This window comes from Canis aureus, chromosome 15 (assembly GCF_053574225.1).
Source record: "Canis aureus isolate CA01 chromosome 15, VMU_Caureus_v.1.0, whole genome shotgun sequence".
NCBI lineage: Eukaryota > Metazoa > Chordata > Mammalia > Carnivora > Canidae > Canis > Canis aureus.
In genome coordinates this window covers 4,574,586-4,598,912 of record NC_135625.1, presented here as the reverse complement: position 1 = coordinate 4,598,912, position 24,327 = coordinate 4,574,586, and the positions used below count along the sequence as shown (strand labels likewise).

General features: G+C 44.1%; 1 protein-coding gene across 12 annotated transcripts in view; it reads right to left on the bottom strand.

The window, feature by feature from the left end:
- Window positions 1-13,692, bottom strand: part of MCPH1 (microcephalin 1) — a 230,922-nt gene extending 217,230 nt beyond the window's left edge. For all 12 annotated transcript variants that reach the window (XR_013352566.1, XM_077848535.1, XM_077848536.1 and 9 more), the window contains exons 1-3: window positions 13,593-13,692; window positions 12,423-12,514; window positions 4,567-4,685 (exon numbers count right to left, since the gene is read on the bottom strand). Coding sequence is in view for 11 of the 12 variants with exons in the window: in XM_077848535.1 (XP_077704661.1) it covers window positions 4,567-4,685; window positions 12,423-12,514; window positions 13,593-13,632 (251 nt within the window). In the remaining variant the exon portion in view is untranslated. The remainder of the gene's footprint in view (window positions 1-4,566; window positions 4,686-12,422; window positions 12,515-13,592) is intronic.
- Window positions 13,693-24,327: the final 10,635 nt, after the last annotated feature.

Here is a 24,327-nt window from a genome sequence, read left to right as displayed (position 1 = left end):
CTGGAACACCTAGATAATCACATGCCAAATAGTGACAGGGAAACCCTACCTTATGCCCTGTACAAAAATTAACTCAAAAAAACCCCATAGATTTAAATATAAAGATAAAACTATAGCTCTCGGAAGCATAGGTGTAAATTTTCATGCCTTGAGATTAGGCAGTGATTTCTTGGATGTGACATTTAAAGCAAAAGCAACAAAAGAAAAAATAAATATAATGAACTTAATCCAAGTTAAAAACATTTTTGCTTGAAAGGATACTACCAAAAAAAGTGAAAAGACAATTCACCAAAGAGTGAAAATATTCGCAAATAATATATATAATAAGAATATTATAGGGACGCCTGGGTGGCTCAGCAGTTGAGCGTCTGCCATTAGCTCAAGCTGTGATCCTGGGGCCCTAGGATTGAGTCCCGTATCAGGTCCCCGCAGGGCCTGCTTCTCCCTCTGCCTATGTCTTTGCCTCTGTCTGTGGGTCTCTCATGAATAAATATATAAAACATTTTTAGGGATGCATGGGTGGCTCAGCAGTTGGGTAGCTGCCTTCAGCTCAGGTTGTGATCACGGGATCCGGGATCGAGTCCCACAGTGGACTCCTGCGAGGCACCCGCTTCTCCCTCTGCCTGTGTCTCTGCCTCTCTGTGTGTCTCATGAATAAATAAATAAATCTTTAAAACATAAATATTTTTTTAAAAAAAGAATATTATATCTAGAATATATAAAGAACTCTTACAACTCAATAATAAAAATAACCCAACAGTTTAAACTGAGCAAAGTACTTGAACAGACATTTCTCAAAGAAAGATAGACAAATAGCCAATAAAAACATGAAAGGCTGCTCAACATCACTAACTAGGTGAATAAAACTATACTGAGACACCACTTCGCATTCAGTATGCTAGCTATAATCATAAAGAGGGATAATAATCCTCAAACACTGCTGCTGGAAAAGGGAAAATGGTATAGCCAATTAAAAAAAAAAAACAGTTTGGCAGTTCCTTACAAAGCTAAAATATATAGTTTCCACATGACAGCAATTCCATCCTTACATGTATACAGCTGACCTTTGAACAATATGGGTTTGAACTACATGGACACACTTATACACAGTATTTTTATAGTACAAAACTGCAAATTTATTTTCTCTGATTTTCTTACCAGTTCTTTGCTCTAGTTTACTTTGTTGTAAAAATATAGCATCTAAAACATATACAAAATAGTGTTGTTTGTTAGCGGTAAGGCTTCCAGCCAACAGTAGACGACTAAGTAGTCAAGTTCTGGAAGACTCAAGTTTTATGGGGATTTTCAACAGCGTAAGAGTCGCTGCCTCAGCCCCCACCTTGTTGGAAGGTCAACTATGTATTTACTTTACATGACTCAGGAGGAGTTCCATCCCTAGATAGATAGATATCCAAGAAAATTAGAAATACGTATTCACAGAAAATCTTGTATACCTATGTTCACAGCAGCATTACCCATGATAGCCAAAAATACAAATAACCGGGATGTCCATCAACTGCAATCAAAAGATAAACAAACAAAAAAAAGATAAATAAAATGTGGTATACTCATACAAGGGAGTATTTCTCACCCACTCAAATGAATGAAGTACTGATGCAAGCTACAACATGAAGGAACCTTCAAACCAATATTCTAAGTGAAAGAAGCCCAATATAAAAGGCTACATACTGTAGGATTCCATTTATGTGAAATGTTCAAGAATAGAGAACTTGGAGATACAAAAAGCAGATTTGCGGTTCCCAGGAGCTGGGGCAACACAGTGACCGCTAATGACTAAAGAGCTTCTTTTTGGGGTGATGAAAATGTTCTTAAATTAGACAGTAGTGGAACGCCTGGGTGGCTCAGGAGTTGAGCGTCCACCTTTGGCTCAGGGTGTGATCCCGGGAGTCAAACATCTGGCTCCCTGCATAGGGCCTGCTTCTCTCTTTGCCTGGGTCCCTCCCTCTCTCTCTCTCTCTCATGAATAAATAGAATATTAAAAAAAAAATTAGACAGTAGTGACAGTTACAAATCTCTCTGAGCAAATTAAAAACTACTGAAATGTATTCTAGAAAGACCTCAGTATCATTATCCTTGTCCCCCATATCCTTCCAACCCCCTTTATGGTGGCAAAATCCAACCCCAGTTAAAACCAACACTCTGCTTCCTTGCTGCTTGTAGGTTGCTAGATCAACACCTGTCCCGTTGGGTGCTCAGGGCCTCAGGGCCTCATGTTCAACTTAAAATCACCATCTTCAAGTGAACTGTTAGTCCTGCCCTGATCCACCCCCTCTCCCAAGTTCCTAGACAACTACGTCAAGTGTTGCTGTTCTCTTCAAACCTGCAAAGCCTCTCATTCTCAGATCACAATCTTGCTTGCTCTCACTGAAGGCAGCATCAGGAAGGAATTTCCTCAAGACCTGAAGCCACATCTACTCACTCAGCAGCAACTGTCCCCTAAACTCTGCATTCCCTCCTCTCCTTGATCCCACATAACCCATCCTACATAGCCTGTAGGATACATGAGATTAACCTTTATATACCCGATATAACCCATCAGTTTATGTGCTAGAGTCTAGCCCCTCAGCCCCCTTAATAAGCCACTAGCATGAGGAAAGGTCTCCTCTTGCCTCTGCATTAGCAAAATTTCCCTCTACTGGACCAGTTCTGTCAGCACAGATGCTGTCATTTCTCCCGTCTTAAACAATCTTCTCCACTCCACAACCCCCTCCAGGTACTGCCCCAGCTCTCTCTTCCCCCATTGCAGTACCCTCCATGCACTGCTTACCACAAATGCTACTTGAACAAGCTTTGCTCCCACTAATCTGCTAAACTGCTGGTCAAGATCCCAGAGATTCCACATTGCTAATTCCAGCGGTAACCTCTTGGACATGCCTTTGCTCAACCTGTTTGCCAGAGCTGATCACTATAGCCTCCTTGACAGCTTTCTTCACCTGACTTCTAGAATCCCATGCTGACTGGTTTTCCTCCTCAACATCCAATACTAGGGTGCTCAACCTTGGAACACTTCCATTCCCCATCTATACTCACCAAGAAGAGGTCACATCCAGATTATGGCTAAATAACATCCGTATACAGAAGTCTCCCACATGTTTATCTGCAAACTCTGCCAAGGGCTCCACGCTCCACCTCACGAGTTCCTAATCAACACCCAGAATTCAATCCAAGTGGAATTCATGATCTCTTCTCCAAACCTGGTCCTTCTGAAGCCTTCCCAATCTCAGGAAATAGCAAATCCATCTTTCTAATTCCTCAGGCCAAACACATCACAGTCATCCTTGATTCTTCCCCTTCTTTACAAACTCACATCCAAATCCTCAGGAGATCTAGTCTGGCACTACCTTCAAAAATGCATCCTGAATCTGACCATTCTTCATGACCACGTCACTGCACCCTGATGCAGGCAACGCTTCTAGGCTGAATCATTCAGCAGGCTCCAACCACTCTCCTGCCTCTGCCTTTGCCCCTTTTCCACATACATTCTCCTGAATCACACTCCACAAGGTCCTAGTCATCTGACACCCTACTATCCCTCTGGCCTCAATCTCATCCAAGACTTCCCTTTGCCCACACCTCTTATGGCTTCAATTATGCTCCCCACAAAATTCAGGTGAAGTCTTAACCCCAAGTACATCAGAATGTGACCATACAGTTGACTCTTAAACAATGTGGGCTCTAAGGGCACCAACACCCCCTCCATTGTGCAATCAAAAATCCACCTGCAACTTTTGACTCCTCAAAAACTTAATGACTAATAGGCTACCGTGAGCCAGAAGCCTAACCGATAATAAGCAATTTACACATTTTGTAACATTATTACAATGTTACAATGTTATGATATACTGTATTCTTAAAATATCTAACTTCTTAATTTTTTCAGTATTTCAAGGCTGCAGTTTATGTTTTTTCAAACTGTAACAAATCTCCAAAAAATTTGCCAGTGCTGTTACTGAAAAACAATCCATGTATAAGTGGACCTGTATAGTTCAAACCTTCTTTTTTTCCAGGTGTCACCTATATTTGGAGATCTGGCCTTGGAAGGGATAATTAACGTTAAGTGAGGCCTCTAGGGTGGGCCCTCAGACAATACAACTGGTGTCCTTACAAGAAGAGATTAGGATGCAGTCACACAGCGACCAAGTGAAGACTCAGAAAGGACAGCCATCTGTAAGCCAATCCTGCCAACACTGACCAGAACTGAGAAATCAATGTGTGTTGTTTCGATGCTGTCTGTGGTACTTAAGCTATGGCACCTACGCAAGCATGATCTGCTTCATCACATTCACCTCCTGTGGCTACATGACTACACCAAGCCTATGCGTCTCAGGGTCTTGCGGTCACCTTCCCTCTCCACAGGGTTAAGGATTATACTAGGTCCATCTTCAACTGCTGAAACCAAGGCCTGAGAACAGTGAAGGACTTGCTCAAATAAGAGGTAGAGAAAAGACAAAATCACATTTTATCTGGTTCTGTGATGTATGAGAAATATCTCCATACTTGACCAATACTAGCTACTCAGAGGAAAAAAAGAAAGAAATCACTTACTTTTCAACCCAGAGCACTGAGACGAGCTTCACGCCTCTCTTCTGTGCTTTGTCCCAAGTGCTCTGGTATCCGTCTTTGAACACAACGTGAGTTACTTGTTTGTTAAAAGTTTTTGAAACCTGTAGACAAAAGGTAGAAGATAAAATGTAAATTACCATTTACAAACAATTTCCTAAGTAAAACTGATCAAAAAGGATATCTTATTCAATATTTGTCGAAAGGAAAACATCTAAAGCCCCTACCCCAGCAATTCCATTTCTCAGAATCTGTCACAGAGAACTCCCTACTCTAATAAACAGATAATGCCACAGCTAGGAAACCTAGCTGCTCCAGTTAGGATGGTGTGTTATACACGTGCTTATCTCTGCTCCCTCTACACCGAGTTAGAGCTCCACAAGGATAAAAGGAGGGAGAAAGGGATCCCTGGGTGGTGCAGCGGTTTGGCGCCTGCCTTTGGCCCGGGGCGCGATCCTGGAGACCCGGGATCCAATCCCACGCCGGGCTCCCGGTGCATGGAGCCTGCTTCTCCCTCTGCCTATGTCTCTGCCTCTCTCTCTCTCTCTCTGTGTGTGACTATCATAAATAAAAAATAAAAAATAAAAAAAATTTAAAAAAAAAAGGGAGGGAGAAAGTAAGGAAGCGAAGATAGGAACTGGCACAGGAACTGGCAGTGCATTTTAGTAGAAGAGAGAATGGGAGTGGAGCCAAAAATAAAGAGATTTTAGACAAGCCTTGTACATCAAAGACAAAATAAAATTCACAGGAAGCAGACAACACAGGAAAAACTTATGTAATTAAAATTAAAAAGTATTATTTAATATATTTAGAAGAAAGTGACATTCGTTTAAATCTTTAGAAGATACTGTATTCATGAAAGAATATCCAAAATGGGAGGCTATTTTTTTTTAAAGGATCAGAGAACTAAAGAGCTGTTGGAAATAAAAATATGATGACACAAGTAAAAAAAATGTCTATAGAAATGCTGGACAATAATAGATCTGAGAAACTGTACCCATGAACAACAAAAAGACAAGGAGATGGACACAATAGGAGATGTAAGATAAGAACATCAGCTTGATCAGGAGAACCAAGACCTAAGTAATAACAGTTGAAAGTAATACAGGAATAGAGAAAATGGAAAAGAAATCAGAAAATAGGGCAGCCCCGGTGGTGCAGTAGTTTAGCGCCACCTGCAGCCCAGGGCATGGTCCTGGAGACCCGGGATGGAGTCCCACATTGGGCTCCCTGCATGGAGCCTGCTTCTCCCTCTGCCTGTATCTCTGCCTCTCTCTCTTTCTCTCTCTGTGTCGATCATGAATAAATAAATAAAATCTTTAAAAAAAAAATCCAAAAATAATTCAAGAAAAATGTCTCAAATTAAAGGGCATGTGTTTTTTTTTTTTTTTTTTTTTATTTATGATAGTCACAGAGAGAGAGAGAGAGAGAGAGAGAGGCAGAGACACAGGCAGAGGGAGAAGCAGGCTCCATGTACCGGGAGCCCGACATGGGATTCGATCCCGGATCTCCAGGATCGCGCCCTGGGCCAAAGGCAGGCGCCAAACCGCTGCGCCACCCAGGGATCCCAAGGGCATGTGTTCTAGATCAAAAGGACCCCCAAGGGCCTGGCATGAGAATGAAAACAGAACCTTACTAAGCTTATCATCGTGAAATTTCAGTGGAGCTGGAGTAAAGAAAGATTTGAAATTAAAAGAGAAAGTAAGGAAGCGAAGGTAGGAATAAATCACACCCAACAATGAGACATGACAATGGCATCAGACTTCCCAACAGCAATCTGGAAGTCAGAAAACAATAGAGAAGTGCCTTCAAGGGAAAATAATATATACCTAACATTTTACAATCAGCTAAAATATCAATCAAAGGTAAAGAAAGGTATAATAATGGCATGTTCAAATTCACGGTGTCAAAAAATTGACCTTTATATGTAATCTTTCCATTAAGTGGAACTTGCCAATACATAATTCTTTTAACAATATTTAATTTTATCAAAGTATATACATACACTGTTTGAAAATAAAAAGGTAAACACCAAAAGAAACAAATAAAATGGATCTAGAAAAAGCTGCCTTAGAAAAATAAAATGGGAAGTATAGGGCTGGTTTCTCCTTGTTTGTACTATGAACTTCATGGCATCACACATTTGCCCTTTTAAGCAACATGTACGTATCACTTTGATAAAATATACATACATACTCTTTATCTATCTACCTGCCCACCTACCTGAAGGCCCTGGAGAGCTACTGAGGCAGTGAGGGATTATTACTGAGCCAAGAGTCTAGGTACAGATGGACACAGCCAGACAGAGGAGCCCAGCACTCGGTCATTTTTTTGTCAAATTTAGCAAACAACGGGCAGTACTTCTAAATGCCTCTAAAGACAAGAGGAACAAAAACTAGACTAAACTAGAATGGGGTAAGGGAGTGTGGCAAACCCTCACATCTTGGATGGGCATCTGAAGGGCTGACCCGGGAGTAAGGGTAACAGTCATAGAGGCCCTCAAAGATCTGTAGTCCAGTTTTAAATCATCTCCAATCCTGCAACTGGATTAAGACAGTCTTGGATTATGAGCGCTAAAAACACCATGACTGAGGCAAATGTGAATCTTTTCTAAAGAAAGAGAATATAATTCTGGGTCTCAAATTAATTCCAAAGAACTTTAAATACACACAAATACTCAACTAGAAAAAAAAAAAAGGTAACAAATCAAGTTTATCTAGAGACAAGAACAAAAAGCATTGGATAAAACAAAAAGTAAAAGCAGACCTAGATACTACAATCCACCCAACAAAGCCCTGGGGAATGCAGCTAAAGTCCAGCCTGGGGAGAAATGTACAACCTACCATGAATGCTGCTGAGATCCCAGCTAACCCACTCCAGGGTACTGCTGCCTTGGCATCCACTTTGTTTGGCCAAGCTTTCTGGAGGGGTCCTAAGCGAACACTAACCCCTTGTGCAAGCACATACCCTAGATAACAGCCCCCAGAGTCACAAGCAAATGTCAGTTCCCCGACCGCCCTTGTGAGCAATGGTCTCCTCTGCCTTCAAGATCATTCCTGTCATATGCCCTTAGATACGATTCTGGAACTACCAAAGCCTCCTTCTTTGGTTTGAATTGATTAACCCAGCCCTGAAGCAGGAAGCTGAAAGCTTTCCACCCAAGGACCCTAATAAAGACATATGCCTCAGGCTCTGCCATTCTCTCTGCCTGCACTTTGCCCTGAACTCCCCTAGTCACTCCTTTTTTTTTTTCCTTTTTTTTTTTTTTTTTTTTAAGATTTTATTTATTTATGAGAGACACAGAGAGACAGAGACACAGGCAGAGGGAGAAGCAGGCTCCTTGCAGGGAGCCCGAAATGGGACTTGATCCTGGGACACCAGGATCACACCCTGGGCCAAAGGCAGGCGTTAAACCGCTGAGCCACCCAGGGATCCCTGCCCCCTTGTCACTCCTTAAGGGCATGTGGCATTATGCACCTCCTCCAAAACCTATAATAAACTTCTGTTTCAATTTCTCTATAGTCTGTTGTTGAACTGCTATTCACCATTCAGCATCCCATGTTCCACTTAACAAATATGAATTTAACAATCTCATAATAAATGCATGTAAAAAAAGTAAGAAGGCTAAATGTCAATGTACTCATCTTGAAAAGCTGGAAAAAGAACAGCTAATTAAAACCAATGAGCGAGTTAGAAGATAATAAAAATGAGACCAGAATTAAGAAAAAAAAAAAAAAAAAAAGACCAAGACCACCAAAAGTTGACACTTTGGAAAAACTAATGAATAAAACCTAAGTAAATGCTATAAGGAAAATAAGAAAAAAGGCACAATAACCAATATCAGTACCAAGGGACCATTTCTATAGATCATGAAGACATTGAAAGATTCAAACAGGATATGATGAATAGCTTTGATCCAATGAATTTGAAAATTTGGATGAAATGAATACTTAAAAAAAAAAAAAACCAGCTCTCTAAAAGCACTTTTAAGAACAGAAAACACACATATCCTCTAATCTTCAAACAGATTAAAAACTATAACAAAAAACAAAGTTTTCAAAAAATCTACAAAGAAAACTCAAAGACTAATTGGCTTCATCAGCAAATTATATGAAAAATTTAAGAGAAATAGTACCAATCCTATACAAACTTAGAATAAAAAAGAGAAAGAGTCACAATTCTGCAACTTGTTTTACAAAACCAGCATATCTTTAGTACTAAACCACATACATAATAGCATTACAGGAACAGAAAATAACCAGTATTACTCCTTGAAATATTTGTGGGGGAAAAAAAAAAAGAAAGCAATATATTGGCAAACTGTTACCAACAAATACGTAACAAGGATAATGCATTCCCACCACTTGAGTTTATTTCAGGACTGCAAAGTTGGCTAACATTAAAATAAATAGTTATTCACTATGTTAACAGAGTGAAAGGGAAAAACCACATGCTATATTATATACAGAAAACACATTTGATAACATTAAAAAGTTAATTCATGAAGAAAACAGCAAATTAGGATCTAAAAATCAATTTAAAAAATACAAAAAAAAAATACATGAGGCATATGATATCACTTATATGTGTAATCTAAAAAAACAAAACGGACTCATAAATACAGAAAACTGGTGCATACCAGAGGGGCAGGAGTGAGGAGACGTGCAAAATATGTGAAGATCAGAAAAGGTACAAACTTCCAGTTTTAATTCATAGAGATGATAAGGACATCACAGGGATTATAGTCGATGATACCCTAATAACTTTGGTGACAGGTGAGAACTAGACTTACTCTGGTGATCATTTCACACTGTGCATAAATGTGAAATCACTATGTTATAAACCTGAAACTAATATGATATTGTATGTCAACCATATGCCAACTTAAAAAATGAAACAAAAAACCTGCAAAAAAATGCCAAAAGCTTTCCCTTGAGAAGAGGATCCAAAGATGCCTGATAACGTGCACTCTACTCAACACAGGCCCTCACCGGTGCAGTATGTCCAGAAAAAGAAATAGAAAGGGTCAGGATTAGAAAAACTACAAGTAACTGTCCTGTGCACATAACATTCAATTGTGTAGATTTTTTAAATCCCCAAAATGCCCAATCTCATCAATGAATTTGTAAGTCTTCTGGACACAAGGTGGATACGTAAAAGTTATTTCTATATACCAGTAAGAGAAGAAGGAAATTAAAAGATACCATTTATAATAGCATCAAAAATGACCAGAGAAGACAATAAAACATTACTGAAAGAAATTAAAGACATCAAAATCAACAAAGGCATATAAATTCATGGATTGGAAGATTCAATTTTATAAAAATGTCAGTTCTCTCCATACTGATCTATTTTCATCAATCCCATCCCAGTCAAAATTTCTAAAAAGCTGACAAACTGATTCTAAAATATATTTGGAAATGCAACAGGCAAAGAACAGCCAGGACCCCTTGAAGGAAAAACAAGACGACTCACGAAGGTTCATTGTAAGAGCAATTAAGACGGTGGTCCGTCCTGAGAACAGACAGACGGATACTGCAACATGCGGTTACCTGACCGATGACAAAGGTGTAACTTCAGACACCGGTTAAAGGATGATCTTTTCAATAAATGGTGCTAAGATAAAAGAATATTCACGTGGAAAAACATGAAACTATTTCATACCACATATAAAAATCAATTCCAGATGTACAGTAAATCTAGATGTGAAAGGCAAAATGATAAAGCTTCCAGAAAATAACACAGGAGAAATCTTCATAATCTTGGTATAGGCACAGTTGCCTTTTTTTTTTAAACAGGACACACAACAAACAAAGCTCACCGTAAAGAAATAAACTGTATTCCAATTATCATCAAAAGATACCACAAAAAAGATGAAAAGACCAGCCACAGAGTTAGAAAATCCTACAATTAATACGGCCAACAACGAGGCCAGCTGAAAAATAGAGGGAATGCTTCCAAGTCAAGAAGAGAAGGAAATACTCAATGGGAATATGAGCTGGAGTCTTGAACAGGCTCCTCAAAATAAATATATGAAAACGCGCAGGAAAATACCGCGTCAGATCCTGATGACACATGGCCAGCAACTTACCCGTGGGCTGAAAGTAAAGACAGAACCAAGTACAGACAGCAGCGGCCTCCCACCCACTGGCACAGGCTCCGCTTTCTGCAGTGGCCGAATCCGTTAGGAACCACTGCTAATCTTCCGAGATGTGATCAATTGTCTTTATCATACGGGAAAATCCTTTGTTCTTAGAGGTTATACACAGTGAACCGATTTAGGGCCAAATTTTATCTGTGACTTTCAAATAGTTTAGGAAAAAAAAAAAAACCACATTCACATGTAAATACACTGTACAGAAGAGATGCAGACGAAGCAAGGAGGCTAAGATGTTAACAATTATTGGGCGTCTATGTCCCACTCTTCCGTTTGTAAGTTTTCTAAATAAAAAGTGGAAAGCAGAAAGCTCCAAGAGAGCGGAGGTGTGATGCTAACACACAGTGGTGAGGTCCTCAGGGCCCTCCTCCCAGCCGTGCACCTGGGCTCTTAGCCAGGTAGGCAGCAGGTATGGAAACCAGGAAACTCGCTCTGGCTCCTACCCACCCACGGGCCAGAACCGAATGGGTCTTCTCGGGGTCCCAGGGCACCCTGCCCCTACTGGCTCAGCACTCTCCACCCCAGGCTGTGCCGTGCAGCAGGGTGGGGACTGGCACCAGCCAGACAGGACTTAGGAGCACCCTCTCTGCCTGTGAGTGAAAGTCCTTCTGTTTTATGCCCTGGGTGCCTCTCTCCCCACCCTCACCCCTGGTCCTGCGTTCACGCGTCGTCTCCCTTCACCTGCCTACGCTGTTGTCCCCCGCGCCCCCCCCCCCCCCAACACACACACGAATACACTCTGTCCACAGCTCAGGTCCCTCTGAGCATAGACGTCTGCACCACCTCCTTCACTCCCCGGCTAACATCCAACCCTTACCCGTCCCACTGAAAACTGTGCTACACTCAACACCTTAGAGTTCCCAAACAACACCCTGGAGTTCCCAAAACCTAACATACACCCACCAGCGCCAACCTGTCTGGAGATTCTGAAGTCCATCCTCCTCCAACATCCAGACGCACGTTCCTGAATCTCGTGGATGCCCGTCTGTCCGAGTCCCTGCTCCTGCCACCCGCCCTCCACACAGTAAGCTGGCTGCACCTCCAGCCCCTTCCATCCTAACCACCGAGTCACTCCCACACCCGTGGTCTGCCCTGAGCCGCAGGGCCTGACGCCCGACGACGCGCTCTCCGGCCTTGACGATCTCCAGTCCCACGTCTGTACCTCCCTGTGTCTGCCAGGTATTTTCAATGTGCCCAAACTCAGGATCTTTCCCTTCAAGACCTTCTGCTGCTCCTGTACTTCTCACTTCGGTCAACAACATCCTGCATCCAAGGAGCCAATGGCAGAAACCACGTTTCCAGCCTAGAGTCTTCCCTCTTCACCCAAAGGCCAACTATTCTCTCTCTCTCATTTCTAAAGTTATTTATTTGACAGAGAAAAAGAGCACAGCAGGGGGAGAGTCGGGTGGAGGGAGGAGCAGACCCGAGCTGAGCCGGGCTGGGGGCCCAGGACCACGACCTGAGCGGGCGGCAGGGCCTTAACCCCGGAGCCACCCAGGTCCTATAAACCCTGCTGTTTACACCGTTCCCGTCCCGGGCCGCCCTCCCCAACCCCGCTACTCACCCACGGTCTTCTCTGTCCTTCAGGCCTCACGTTCTAAGTACGACCTCCCGAAATAAAACACAGGCCCGTCCCACGAGGTCCCGGAGGACCAACGTCGCGCAGCAAGGTCAGGGGACTTACCTTTGCCCCCATATCCACAAGCTGGTTTGTAAACGTCTTGGAGTAATTTTCTGTTCCATTCACTGACCAGACTTCAACATATGCCACGACGTCTGAAACACAGGGTACCAGCGCGAATGTATTTGAACACCTGGCCCCCCTCCGAGGACGACACACGGCGCGCTCTCTCGCTCTATCTACTTTAAGAGGTAGGTTTGCAGCTTCTTGTACCAAAAGCCGATTCGAAATCGCTCTGGTGCTGCACGGCTCCTAGAGCTGGGGGCAAACGACTTGGTTCCTATGCCGAGGCCGACCTCCTCAGCACGGCCGCCGGCCCAGATTCCTAAACTACACTTGGCTTTTCCGGTGAAGGATGTTCTGTGTAAAGGACCAAACAACCAACTGCTCAGTTCACGTACAGGGGACCGCCCCCCCCATAGGGACCCCCACCATGGGACAGGGAAGGTCCTGGACTGGGGACAGCCCCCCCCACAGGGACCCCCCCATGGGACGGGGAAGGTCCTGGACTGGGGACAGCCCCCCCCACAGGGACCCCTCCATGGGACGGGGAAGGTCCTGGACTGGGACAGCCCCCCCCCCACAGGGACACCCCAATGGGACAGGGAAAGTCGTGTACTGGCGGACAGCCCCACCCCCCATTTCCCCCCAGGTCAGCACCCCCAGGTGAGCCCCCCATCCCCCCCACCCCAAGTCAGCCCCCTCACCCCCTACCCCCCCCAGGACCACCCTCCCACCCCATACCCGCCCCAGGACATCTCCCCCACCCCCATGCCCCCCAGGTCAGCCCCCCCAGGTCAGCCCCCCCACTCCATAGACCCCAGGTCAGCCCCCCACCCCCAGGTCACCCCCCCCAGCCCAGCCCCCCCAGGTCAGCCCCCCTACCCCCAGGTCGGCCCCCCCAGGGCCCAGCCCAGCCCCCCCAGGTCAGCCCCCCTACCCTCAGGTCGGCCCCCCCAGGGCCCAGCCCAGCCCCCCCGACCCCCAGGTCAGCCCCTCGAGGTCAGCGCCCCCAGGTCAGCGCCCCCCGGTCACCCCCCAGCGGCCGCCGCGCGGACTTCCGGAAAGGCCAGACCCGGTCCCCGCGCCAGCAGCCGACCCCGCGGCCCAGACCCGGGCGCAGCCCCGACCCCCGCGGCCGCGGACTCCGCGCCCAGAGCGCAGGGCCCTCACCTGCCAGGACCCGCCGCCCCCCGGGCCCCGGAGCCGCCATGAGCCGCGGGAGGACGCGCACCGCCGCCCCGCGCCGAGCCCCGCGGCGGAGCGGGCGCCACTGAGCATGCGCACGGCCGCCGCGCGGCCCCCTCCCGCTCCACCGAGTCCGCGCGTCCGCGCTTTGGCGGCAGCCGCGGGGCGGGACCTGGAGGCCGCCGCTCGCCTCCCCAGCGCCCAGCGCCCTGCCCCTCGGAACTGGGACGGCCCGGGTCGGACCCTCACATCCCCGCCGGGGCCCCCCGGGGCTCAGATCCCTTGGGGGTCAGGACCTCAGGTCCTGCAGGGTGGCAGGGAGAGCCGGGTCCCGCCCTCCTCCGGGGGAACCCCCGTACTACAGCGCGCCGAGCTCCGGACCCCGGCTTGGGAGGGGGCCCTAGATCCCCGACTACCGCGTCCCACTCGAGCTCTGCCGCCCGCAAATCCCGGAGCGGATCCTTCCGGGCGGGAGCGGGCGGACCCCGGAGGGAGCGCGGGAGTTCCGGGTCGGTGAACAGCGCAGCAGCCGCCCGGCCGCGGAGCCTCGGGGGATTCGAACCTCCCGCCCGCGGAGCCCGGCCCCGCCCCCGCCCGCAGGCCCCGCCCCCGCCCGCAGGCCCCGCCCGCGGAGCCCCGGCCCCGCCCCCCGCAGGCCCCGCCCCCGCCCGCAGGCCCCGCCCCCGTCCCCCGCAGGCCCCGCCCCGGGCTACCTGCGGAGGATGCTTTCTGGAGCCCGCGGGGTCCTGCTTGGCTGCGGGTAGAAGCTCTCCCCGAAACGCGGAATTAAAGGATGAAGCACCGAATGCATAAAAACCTTCATCTCCAGTGATTTCAGCACCATCGTGCGCTGCGCCCTGCGTGCTCCGTTACCACGCTTGATGGAAAACACAAGAGACTCATAGCCTAATGGTGAGACTACACCCTCTATTTTGGAATCAGACTGGACCTGGAGCCCGGAGACGTATCGGTCACTGACTAGCTGTGACATACTCATGAGTTACTAAGACTTTCCGAGCTTCATTTTCCTGTTAAAAAAAAAAAATCCTTAATAATAATGGAATTAATAACTGACATTTGTTGAGCAATGGGCTTTGGATTTATTATCAAAGTTAATCTTAATCTATGAGGTGAATGCTCTTATTACAATTTACAAAGTATATATATATTTATATGTATATTATATATTTATATTTATATGTGTGTGTATATATATATTTTTTTTTTTCTTCCTCCTAGATTCTAACATTCTGTATTTTTGGAGGTGTTAATCCTGGAGACCCAACAGCGGACTCATTCTCCGCCTCCCTCCTCCTGCCCCACTGCTTTACAATTAAAAAACCTTTCTCTTATTCTGTGGATCGTTAGATGTTCACAAAGGCCCTGTTAGAAAAAAGTGAGCAGGGGCACCTGGGTGGCTCAGTCCTTAAGCCTCTGACCTTTGGCTAATACATATAATAATCAGGTACAACAGAATACCTGACCAGTCTAAGGTGACATAACTCGGAACTCATATTGGTTAGAAATGGAAACCATACACTGTTTTTTTGTTTTGTTTTGTTTTTTACTAAATCCAGTGGCAGGGTACATGTACAAGAATATAGGCTACCAGCTTCCACCCTGTGTTTCTAAAGAATTACCTGGAGCATATGCGGCCTCAAACCCCCACTTCCTAGACTCAAATCTTTGATCATTATTTCATTATCATGCATTGTTGACCTAATGAAGTGTAAAGAAATGGTAACACCCTTTCCTTGGGAGAGTGAGCTCAGGTGGTTACTGAAGATAAGGCTATTGTCTTTACCAAGTGAGGTGAATGCTGAGAACATTTAGAATCCAATCATGACAGGATAAAAATAGATAAAACCAATCACCTTTGCTGTACAAAAGGTGATATAAAAATTCAGGATTGGTTCTTCAGCTTTAAGCTCACAAATATTTTCTTCTATTCCTTCTAGAAATCTTAGTTTTAGGTTTTGCATTTACGTTTAGGATCTATTGTATATGGTAGAGATAGGGACCTAAGTTCATTTTTTGCACATGGATATACAAATATTTCAGCATAACTTGTTGATAAGCTGTTTGTCCACTGCATTCACCACATTTGTATCTTAGTCAAAATCAGTTGTGCATGTATGTGCAGTTTATTTTTGGACCTCTATCAGTTCAATTGAGCTATCTTTATATCATATTTTCCTGTTTTGATTACTGTAGATTTATAAATAAGTTATAAAATCAGATAAGGTAAGCCCAAAAACCCTGTTCTTTTTTGAAAGTGTTTATATATTCCAGAACTTATGTATTTCCATATGAATCTTAAAATCATCGTGTCATTTTCTAAAAAAAAAAAAAAAGCCTGGAATTATATAGAATCTCCGATCTATTTGAGGGAGAATTGATATCTCAAAAATATTAAATCTGGGGCATCTGGCTGGTTCAGTCAGTAGAGCCTGCACGTCTTGATCTCAGGGTAGTAAGTTCAAGCCCCACATTGGGAGGGGGATGCGTACTTTAAATAAACTTTTAAAAAATATTAAATCTTTTGATCCATTAACTGTCTGTTTAGGTCTTCTTTAATTACTCTCATCAATGTTTTGTACGAGTCAGAGGATGAGTCTTTTACAATTTTTGTCAAATTTCAAATTCCAACCTGGGATCCCTGGGTGGCGCAGCGGTTTAGCGCCTGCCTTTGGCCCAGGGCGCAATCCTGGAGACCCGGGATCGAATCCCACGTCGGGCTCCCGGTGCATGGAGCCTGCTTCTCCCTCTGCCTGTGTCTCTGCCTCTCTCTCTCTCTCTCTCTGTGACTATCATAAATAAATGAAAAAAAAAAAATTCCAACCTAAGTGTTACCATTTTTGTTGATATTGTGAATGATTTTTTATAGTTTCAATTTCCGATGGAAATATAATTGGTATTTGTCATTGATCTCATGTTCTGCCAACTTGCTAAATTTAGTTACTGGTTCCAATAGCTTTTTTGTACATTCCATACAGTGTTCTACAATCACATTGTCTGTTTTGGGAGGAAACCTTTTCTTCTTCCAACTTCGGTCCAGTGAATGGGAGCCTACAATTAACAATAGACAGATTTACAGGAGAAAAAACAAAGCTTATTTTCACATGTTTACTGTACAGGTGGAAGTACTCAGTAATGTGTGACCCACTGAATTAGCCAGAAATAAGAAGTTTATCTACCAAACCCAACAAAGTTTGGGCTTTCGAAGTTTTTCTCATTTAGGTTTTGCACATTTTCTTGTCAAGTTTGTTCCTTATTTTTATTTGGAAATGGATTTTTCTCTATTCACACACCCTGCAACTGCATGTTCATTTCATTTCTGGATCCTTTTTTTTTTTTTTAAAGATTTTATCTATTTATTCATAAGAGACACAGAGAGGCCGAGACACAGGCAAAGGAGAAGCAGGTCCCTGCAAGGAGCCCTAAATGGGACTCAATCCTGGATTCCGAGATTACGCCTTCAGCTAAAGGCATATGTTCAACCACTGAGCCACCCAGGTATCCCTATTCCTCCATCCTTACTGAATTTATTGTTTAAGTTAGTTCTACCAGCAATTCCCTAGGGGTTTCCAGGTATATTACTATTTCCTCTGCAGTAAAAAATAGTTTTACTTATTTAAAAATTCTGGGCCACTTACTGATTTCCCTGTCTAATGAGAGTAGATAACATGTCCACTGAATAATGTGGAACAGTTGTATAGATAGTGGACATCATTTTTGTTTTCTTCTGGTCTTAGTCAAAATGCCTCTAGTGCTACTCCATTGAGTAAGATTTTGGCTTTAGGTATATGCATATAATGCTAAGAACTAACAAATTCCAGATGCCTGGGCGGCTCAGTCAGTGAAGCATCTGTCTTCAGCTCAGGTCATGATCTCAGGGTCCTGGGATGCAGCCCTGCATTGGGCTCCTAGCTCAGCAAGGAGTCTGCTCCTCCCTCTCCCTCTGCCTCTGCCCTTCACCCCACTCCTGCTTGCTCTCTCTTTTTCTCTAATAAATAAAATCTTTTTTAGAAAATCAATAAATGTGTTTGATGGAACTGAACAAGTTGATGCTAAAACTCATGTGGAGAAATATATCAGACTAGGAATTCACTGGAAAGGAAAAGCTACTATCATTACCAGACATAGAACATGTTATCATTGAGACTGTGTTCCTGGTGCGTGACCAAACAGGCCAGGGGGAGAGTGCTGAGGGTCCAGAAATACACCTAAGTATATGTGGACATTTGATAAATTGTAAACGTAGTACCTCAAATCACTGGATCTAAGACAGAGTTTTGATGTCCTCGAGAAAAGAATACAAAATTAAATCAGTATCTCTGACCAGACATAAAAATGAACCTAAAATGGATTGAGGCTCTAAATGTAAAAAAAAAAAAAAAAAAAAAAAAGGTAAACACTCAAGTTCTAGAAGCACACATGGGTGAATGGTGAATTCCAATATAACCTGGGTGTGGGGAAAAGGCTTTGTTACTGTAGCTCAAAACTAGCTTCAATAAAAGAATGGTTAAAAACGACAACACACCATGAATGGAGTCAAGAGGCAACTGACAGAGATCAGAGTCAGAGAGATTTGAAGATTCTGGTAAGGACAGAGGAAGGGGCCAAAGAACACAGCAGCAGCGGGAAGAACCAAAAAAGGCCGGAAAACAGATTCTCCCCCGGAGCCTCCAGAAGGAGCATTGGCCCACAGACACCTTGACATTAGCCCAGTGAGACTCACAGCAGACTTCCGATATCACAACTGTAAGATAATAAATGTCATGTTTAAAAACAAAAAATAATAACAATAAAATTTAAAAAGGCAACTGGAAAAAATATACTATTCCTAGCATATATATATTTTTTTAATCTTAAAAACTGAAGAAAAACTACCAAAAGTTTTAAAGAAAAATGGGCAAAAGAAAAAATTGCCAACCTTTCTCATAATTAGAGAAATGTAATCTAAGACTGCACAGGGATATCGTTTTCCTTTCAAACTGACAAAAATGCAAACAGCTAGACAATACATTCTATTGGGAATACCATGGGCAAATACTGCTATACATGCTAATGGGAAATAAAAAGTTTTACAACCTTTCAGAGGGGGATTTGGAAATGACTAACAAAGGTACCCATGCATCTACTTTCTGACCTGCCAATTCTACTTCAAGGAATTTACCCTAAAGATCCTTCTGCAGTATGAAATACATAACCACAATCTTATCATTGCAACATTTATTATATCTGCAAAATATTGGAAACAGTTCAGCTGCTGTGGAGGAGTAGTCAAATAAATTATGTTCTATCTACACAATGCCGCACTTTGTGGCTGTGAATAGAAAAAAAGGGAGAATGAAGAAGATCCCCAGGAAGTGCTGTGGAATGGTTTGCAGGTTATATTAAGTGACAAAAAGCATAGCGCAAAAGCATAATCATATACGTGTTATGGGTAGAATTGTGTCCCCCCAAAGTTCCTATGTACTTCAGAACGTGATTTGTTTAGAAATAGAGTCATTGCAGCTGTATTGAGTTAAGATGAAGTCCTAGCAGAGTACAGTGTGTCTCTAATCCAACATGACTGTGTCCTAGAGAAAGAGGAAATTTGGACAGATCTGCACACAGGAGAATGTCATGTGAGGACTGGAGCTCTGTGGCCACCAGTCAGGGATACCCTGGGAGCTGGGAGAAGGGCCTGGATCGTCTCTTTCCCTGCTACCCTCACAGGGAGCACAGCCCCTCCAGCACCTTGACCTGGACTTCTAGCCTCAAGAACTGCAGGACAATAAATGTCCATCATGCAAGCCACTCAGTTTGTGGTGCTTTGTTACAACAACAGCCTTGGAAAACTAATACAGTAAGCTACCTTTTGTGTAAAAAAAAGAAAATAATAACTGCAAATATGTGCAAAAATTAATCAGACACAATGAATAAACCAAAAGTACATGTGATTTGTTACCTACAGGGGTGGTGGGAATGGGGTGAAGAGGAGGAATGGGTACCGGGTAGAAGGGTGACCAGGGACACTTCTGGAAGGGTGTCTCTTTATAGTTCTGGTTTCTAGAGTTAATGGGCTATATGCTCAAGACGTAAAAAGTCAACAAGGACAGTAAAAAGTATAACATATCCAACGGTATTTCAAATAAATAACATAATGGCACCGAAGGGCAGAAAAAAATTAATTTAGGTAACTTTAGACACAGTAGTAAAAACAATAACTCTAAATAAATATCAAGTTTCAGTTAATTACTGTGTCTCTCACATGGGTAAAGGTTAGCAGATTTGAAGCCACAGTGTATGTAGACTTGAATGTGGTGCTGATGACAAGAACCAGGCTTAGTGCTAGAAAAGGGAGTTGCAAATGTGAAAGAAGAGAAGGCTGGAATAAAGTGGTGGGGCTGAGTTCGAATAGGTTCTTGGTGTTTTTTTTGTTGTTGTTTTTTTTTTTTTTTTTTGGTTCTTGGTGTTTAACGCGCATAGAGACAGATCAATAGAAGTAGAAGATCTGCCACAGGCCTAGATACGCACGTGGACACTGATTTGTGTGCGTGCATTCATCATGTAGCTCTGTCCTCCGAGAGCACCTGTGATATCCCAGTGAGAAACGCACTCTGCCCAGACTTGGTTTCTAAATATCCTTTTGTCACTCACAAAATCCAGGTTCCTTAATAGTGATATCAAATGGATTATAACCCATTAAAAAAATAGGAAATCATGAGTCCATATTAATAGAAGTGAATGAAAAAAATGATCGGAAGCTGGCAAGTTTTCATTACAGGAGGATTCTACAAGAATTTGAAAGAATGATGGAATTAGACCATCCCGAATTGGCAACCGTAATTAATTCTTTCAGGCAACAGTCATCGATTGATGTAAAAACTTGTGAATAAAAGTATAATGAGAAACAGAGCATTTTCATACACCCCAATCTCCCGATTTCATTTATATTAATGGCAAAGAAAAAAATAATGGGAACTTTGCAGTAGGGAAACATAAAAGGCACCACCTGTAAAAAGTGACCCGCTATCCCCATCACAGGGCAAATAGACATCCGCGCCTTGTGCTTTGACGCGTTGAGAAGGACACAGTATCACCGGCGGGTGTTCCTGCCAGCGGTGTGTAACTTGAATCTAAACCTGAGGAAACATCAAACAAGGGGGGGGGGGTTGGGAATCTACAAAATAACTGTCCTGTTTGCTTCAAAAACATGTGGGGCACGGAAGACAAAGAAACATGAGTGTTCACGCCAGATCAAACGAGCAGAGAGACATTTAGCAACTGCACACGGTGTGATTCTGCACTGAATCAAGGACAGATTCATGTTATAAATTTTTTTTCTGCAAAGACTATTGCTAGAACATTTGGTAAAATTTGAAAAAGGCCCTTAGATTAGGTAAGAATATTACATAAACGTTAATTCCCTACCTTTGATCACCATACCACAGTTAACGAAGACAATGTCTTATTTTAGGGCAACGCACCCTGAAGAGTATAGGGTAAAGGGATGTCGCATCTGCAAGTTCCTCTGAAATATTTCAGGGAAAAAGCTCATGCATGGTCACATCCATTCATATCTGCAGGGAGGGGGTAACAGAACAAATGTTACCATATTTGTGGTACATTTGGGAAATCTGGGTGAACGACTGACCAGCGGGCCTTCTTTGTCCTGTTTTGGTACATTTTCCATCAGCCTGGAATCCCTTCAGGATAAAAAGGTCACAACAGTGGTGGCAGGGACCTGGGTGACGGGGCGAGGCTGTGCTGGGCCCTGATGGTCTGAACCCCTCAGGGGAGAAGGCAAATACTGGCAGCAGAGAGGAGGCCAAGGCTGCCTTAGAAGAGCAGCTCCGGCTGTACCATTTAAGGTCATTTGTATTAAGGATGGCAGGATCTTATTTTTTTCTTTTAAAAATTTTATTTACAGGATCCCTGGGTGGCGCAGCGGTTTGGCGCCTGCCTTTGGCCCAGGGCGCGATCCTGGAGACCCGGGATCGAATCCCACATCGGGCTCCCAGTGCATGGAGCCTGCTTCTCCCTCTGCCTGTGTCTCTGCCTCTCTCTCTCTCTCTCTCTGACTATCATAAATAAATAAAAAATTATAAAAAAAATAATAATAAAAATAAAAATTTTATTTACCTATTTGACAAAGAGAGAGAAACAGAGAGAGAGCATAAGCAGGGGGATGGGCAGAGGGAGAGGGAGAAGCAGGGACCCCCCAATGTGGGGCTCAATCCCAGGACCCTGAGATCAGGACCTGAACCGAAGTCACAACACCTAACCCACTGAGCCACCCAGGGGTCCCAAGGGTGGGATGATTTTAGTATAGAATTATAATGTCTAGAAAAATACTGACATAAGATGCCATAAAGAAGAAGAAAGAAGAAGAAAGAAGAAGAAGAAGAAGAAGAAGAAGAAGAAGCAGCCTCCGCCACCTGTTCCTCATATAAACTGGAAAGATATTTGCTGGGTCCAGGAGAGAGTCTCAAGGATAAAGGGGCTTTGATTCAGCGCTGTTCCAAGGGCAGCTTCAGAGCTGTAACAAAAAGCCTTGTTAAAATAAATACCTAAATAAAAGGCTTCCCTGAGCAAACAGCACTCTGAAAGGACGCACCCCAACTCCCCCAAAAAGATACTGCAGTTAACCAGCGTTATCATCCAATTCAACGTGTTGGTTCTGCAGGTCAGAGGAGTAAGGCTACGGCTCAAAGTCCCGGCCCCCGAGACTGGAAGCAGCTCTACGACTCGACTCGGGCCTTCTGACCTAGTAAAGAGAAAACCGCGTGGCCCAAACGGAGTCACTTAGTTCACGTCCCCTCATCAGTAGGGTAAGACTTCCCGCCTGACGTACCCCAAGTTTCAGCCCCTCGGAGATGAACCTGTAAGCCGAGGACAGTTTCCTGGTCATCATGGGACAGTTGGTGGTATTGGGATAGTGAATGAAAAGGACACACCTCTTCTGCTCCCCTTAGGAGGGCAACTTTGTCCTCCTTTGCCAGTAAAGTCCTTTCTTTTTTCCTTTGTGTGTGTGTATGTGTGTAATGAGCTCTTTCTACCTTTAAAAACCTTATTTTGCACAGCCTGGGTGGCTCAGTGGTTTAGCACTGCCTTCAGCCCAGTGTGTGATCCTGGAGACCCAGGATTGAGTCCTGCATCGGGCTCCTTGCATGGAGCCTGCTTCTCCCTCTGCCTGTGTCTCTGCCTCCCCCCGCCCCCCTCCCCCGTGTGTCTCTCATGAATAAATAAATAAAAATCTTTAAAAAAAAATAAAAACCTTCATTTTGTTTAGCTCAGCAGAGCTCCCCCGCACTTGCCGGAAGGAATGCCGTCCAATTCACAAATTGTTTGATAAGGCCGATCAGATCTTCGAATTTACTCAGTTAAAATTTGTTTTTTAAATAGGTGACAGGTCTAGTTTGCTCAGTTTTTTTTAATTCTGACCTCTTTCCACAGGAATTCACGGGCACCTTTTGGGTACCAGGAACTGCGTGTGTTAAGCTTTACGCATCCGGTAACCAACCTCTTCCCATTGACTCACGACCTCTTCACATCAGACAAATCTATCACCTAAGCTAAAGACAGTACATCTCATCAATAAGGACAAAGTCAATTAAAACTAATGCGCTCAAAGAAACGTGACCTTTGCTCTAATACGCTCTATTTTTATTTGTTGTCCCTGCATCTCTACTCAGGGCTTTCAATAAAGTCATATATTCTAAAGAAAGCATCTCCCAAAGTCCAAAATAAGGTATCTGTGCTCCTACTCTTGGCAGAAGGATAAAAGAGGAAAGCCCATCACTCAAAAAATAAAAAAAAATTAAAATTTAAAAAAAAAAAAAGAAAGCCATCTCTCTGCTGATACTCACCCTGCCCCCGATAAAAGGGACATATACTAGAAAGCCCTTTTATACACACTCAGGGCAAAGGAAAAGCTGAAAATACTGACTTTTGTGGGACGCACACTTTGGCTCAGCGGGAGTGGGCTCTCTGGAGGTTTCTTTCTGACAACCTGACAGTCCTTGGACATGAATCGAGACGTGCGCATCTCTGAGAAGTCCCGGCAGCCAAGTCAGATGAAAGGCCCAGCGCTTCAGAAGGGAATCCTGGTGCCCAGACTTTCAAGTTCCCTCTGGAATGTTCCCTGCTCAACAGCAAGGCATAAACATTTAGGGCAGAGTTCAGTCTGGGCTTTCTAGGAGTTCGTGGATTTCAGAGGCGCAGCACAGACCACTGATTTACATTTTCCTTTATGGTATTTCTATTAAAAAAAAAAAAAGAAAGAAAGATAGGGAGAAAGTTGACTAGCACAGATAAACCTAATAGAAAGGTATAATTTTGGGGATTCCTGGATGGCTCAGCGGTTGAGCATCTGCCTATGCCTCAGGTCCTGATCCAGGGATCTGGGATCGAGTCCTGCATCAGGCTCTTTGCCGGAAGCCTGCTTCTCCCTCTGCTTGTGTCTCTGCCTCTCTCTGTGTGTCTCAAGAATAAATAAATAAAATCTTGAAAAAAAAAAAAGAGAGAGAAAGAGATGAATTTAAAAAAAAGTCAGGCTGCCCTGGTGGCTTAGGGGCTTAGCGCTGCCTTCGGGGGGGGGGGGGGGGTGATCTTGGAGACCTGGATGGAGTCCCACGTTGGGCTCCTGCAGGGAGCCTGCTTCTCCCTCTGCCTGTGTCTCTGCCTCTCTCTCTGTCTCTCTCTCTCTCTCTCTTTCTCTGTCTCACGA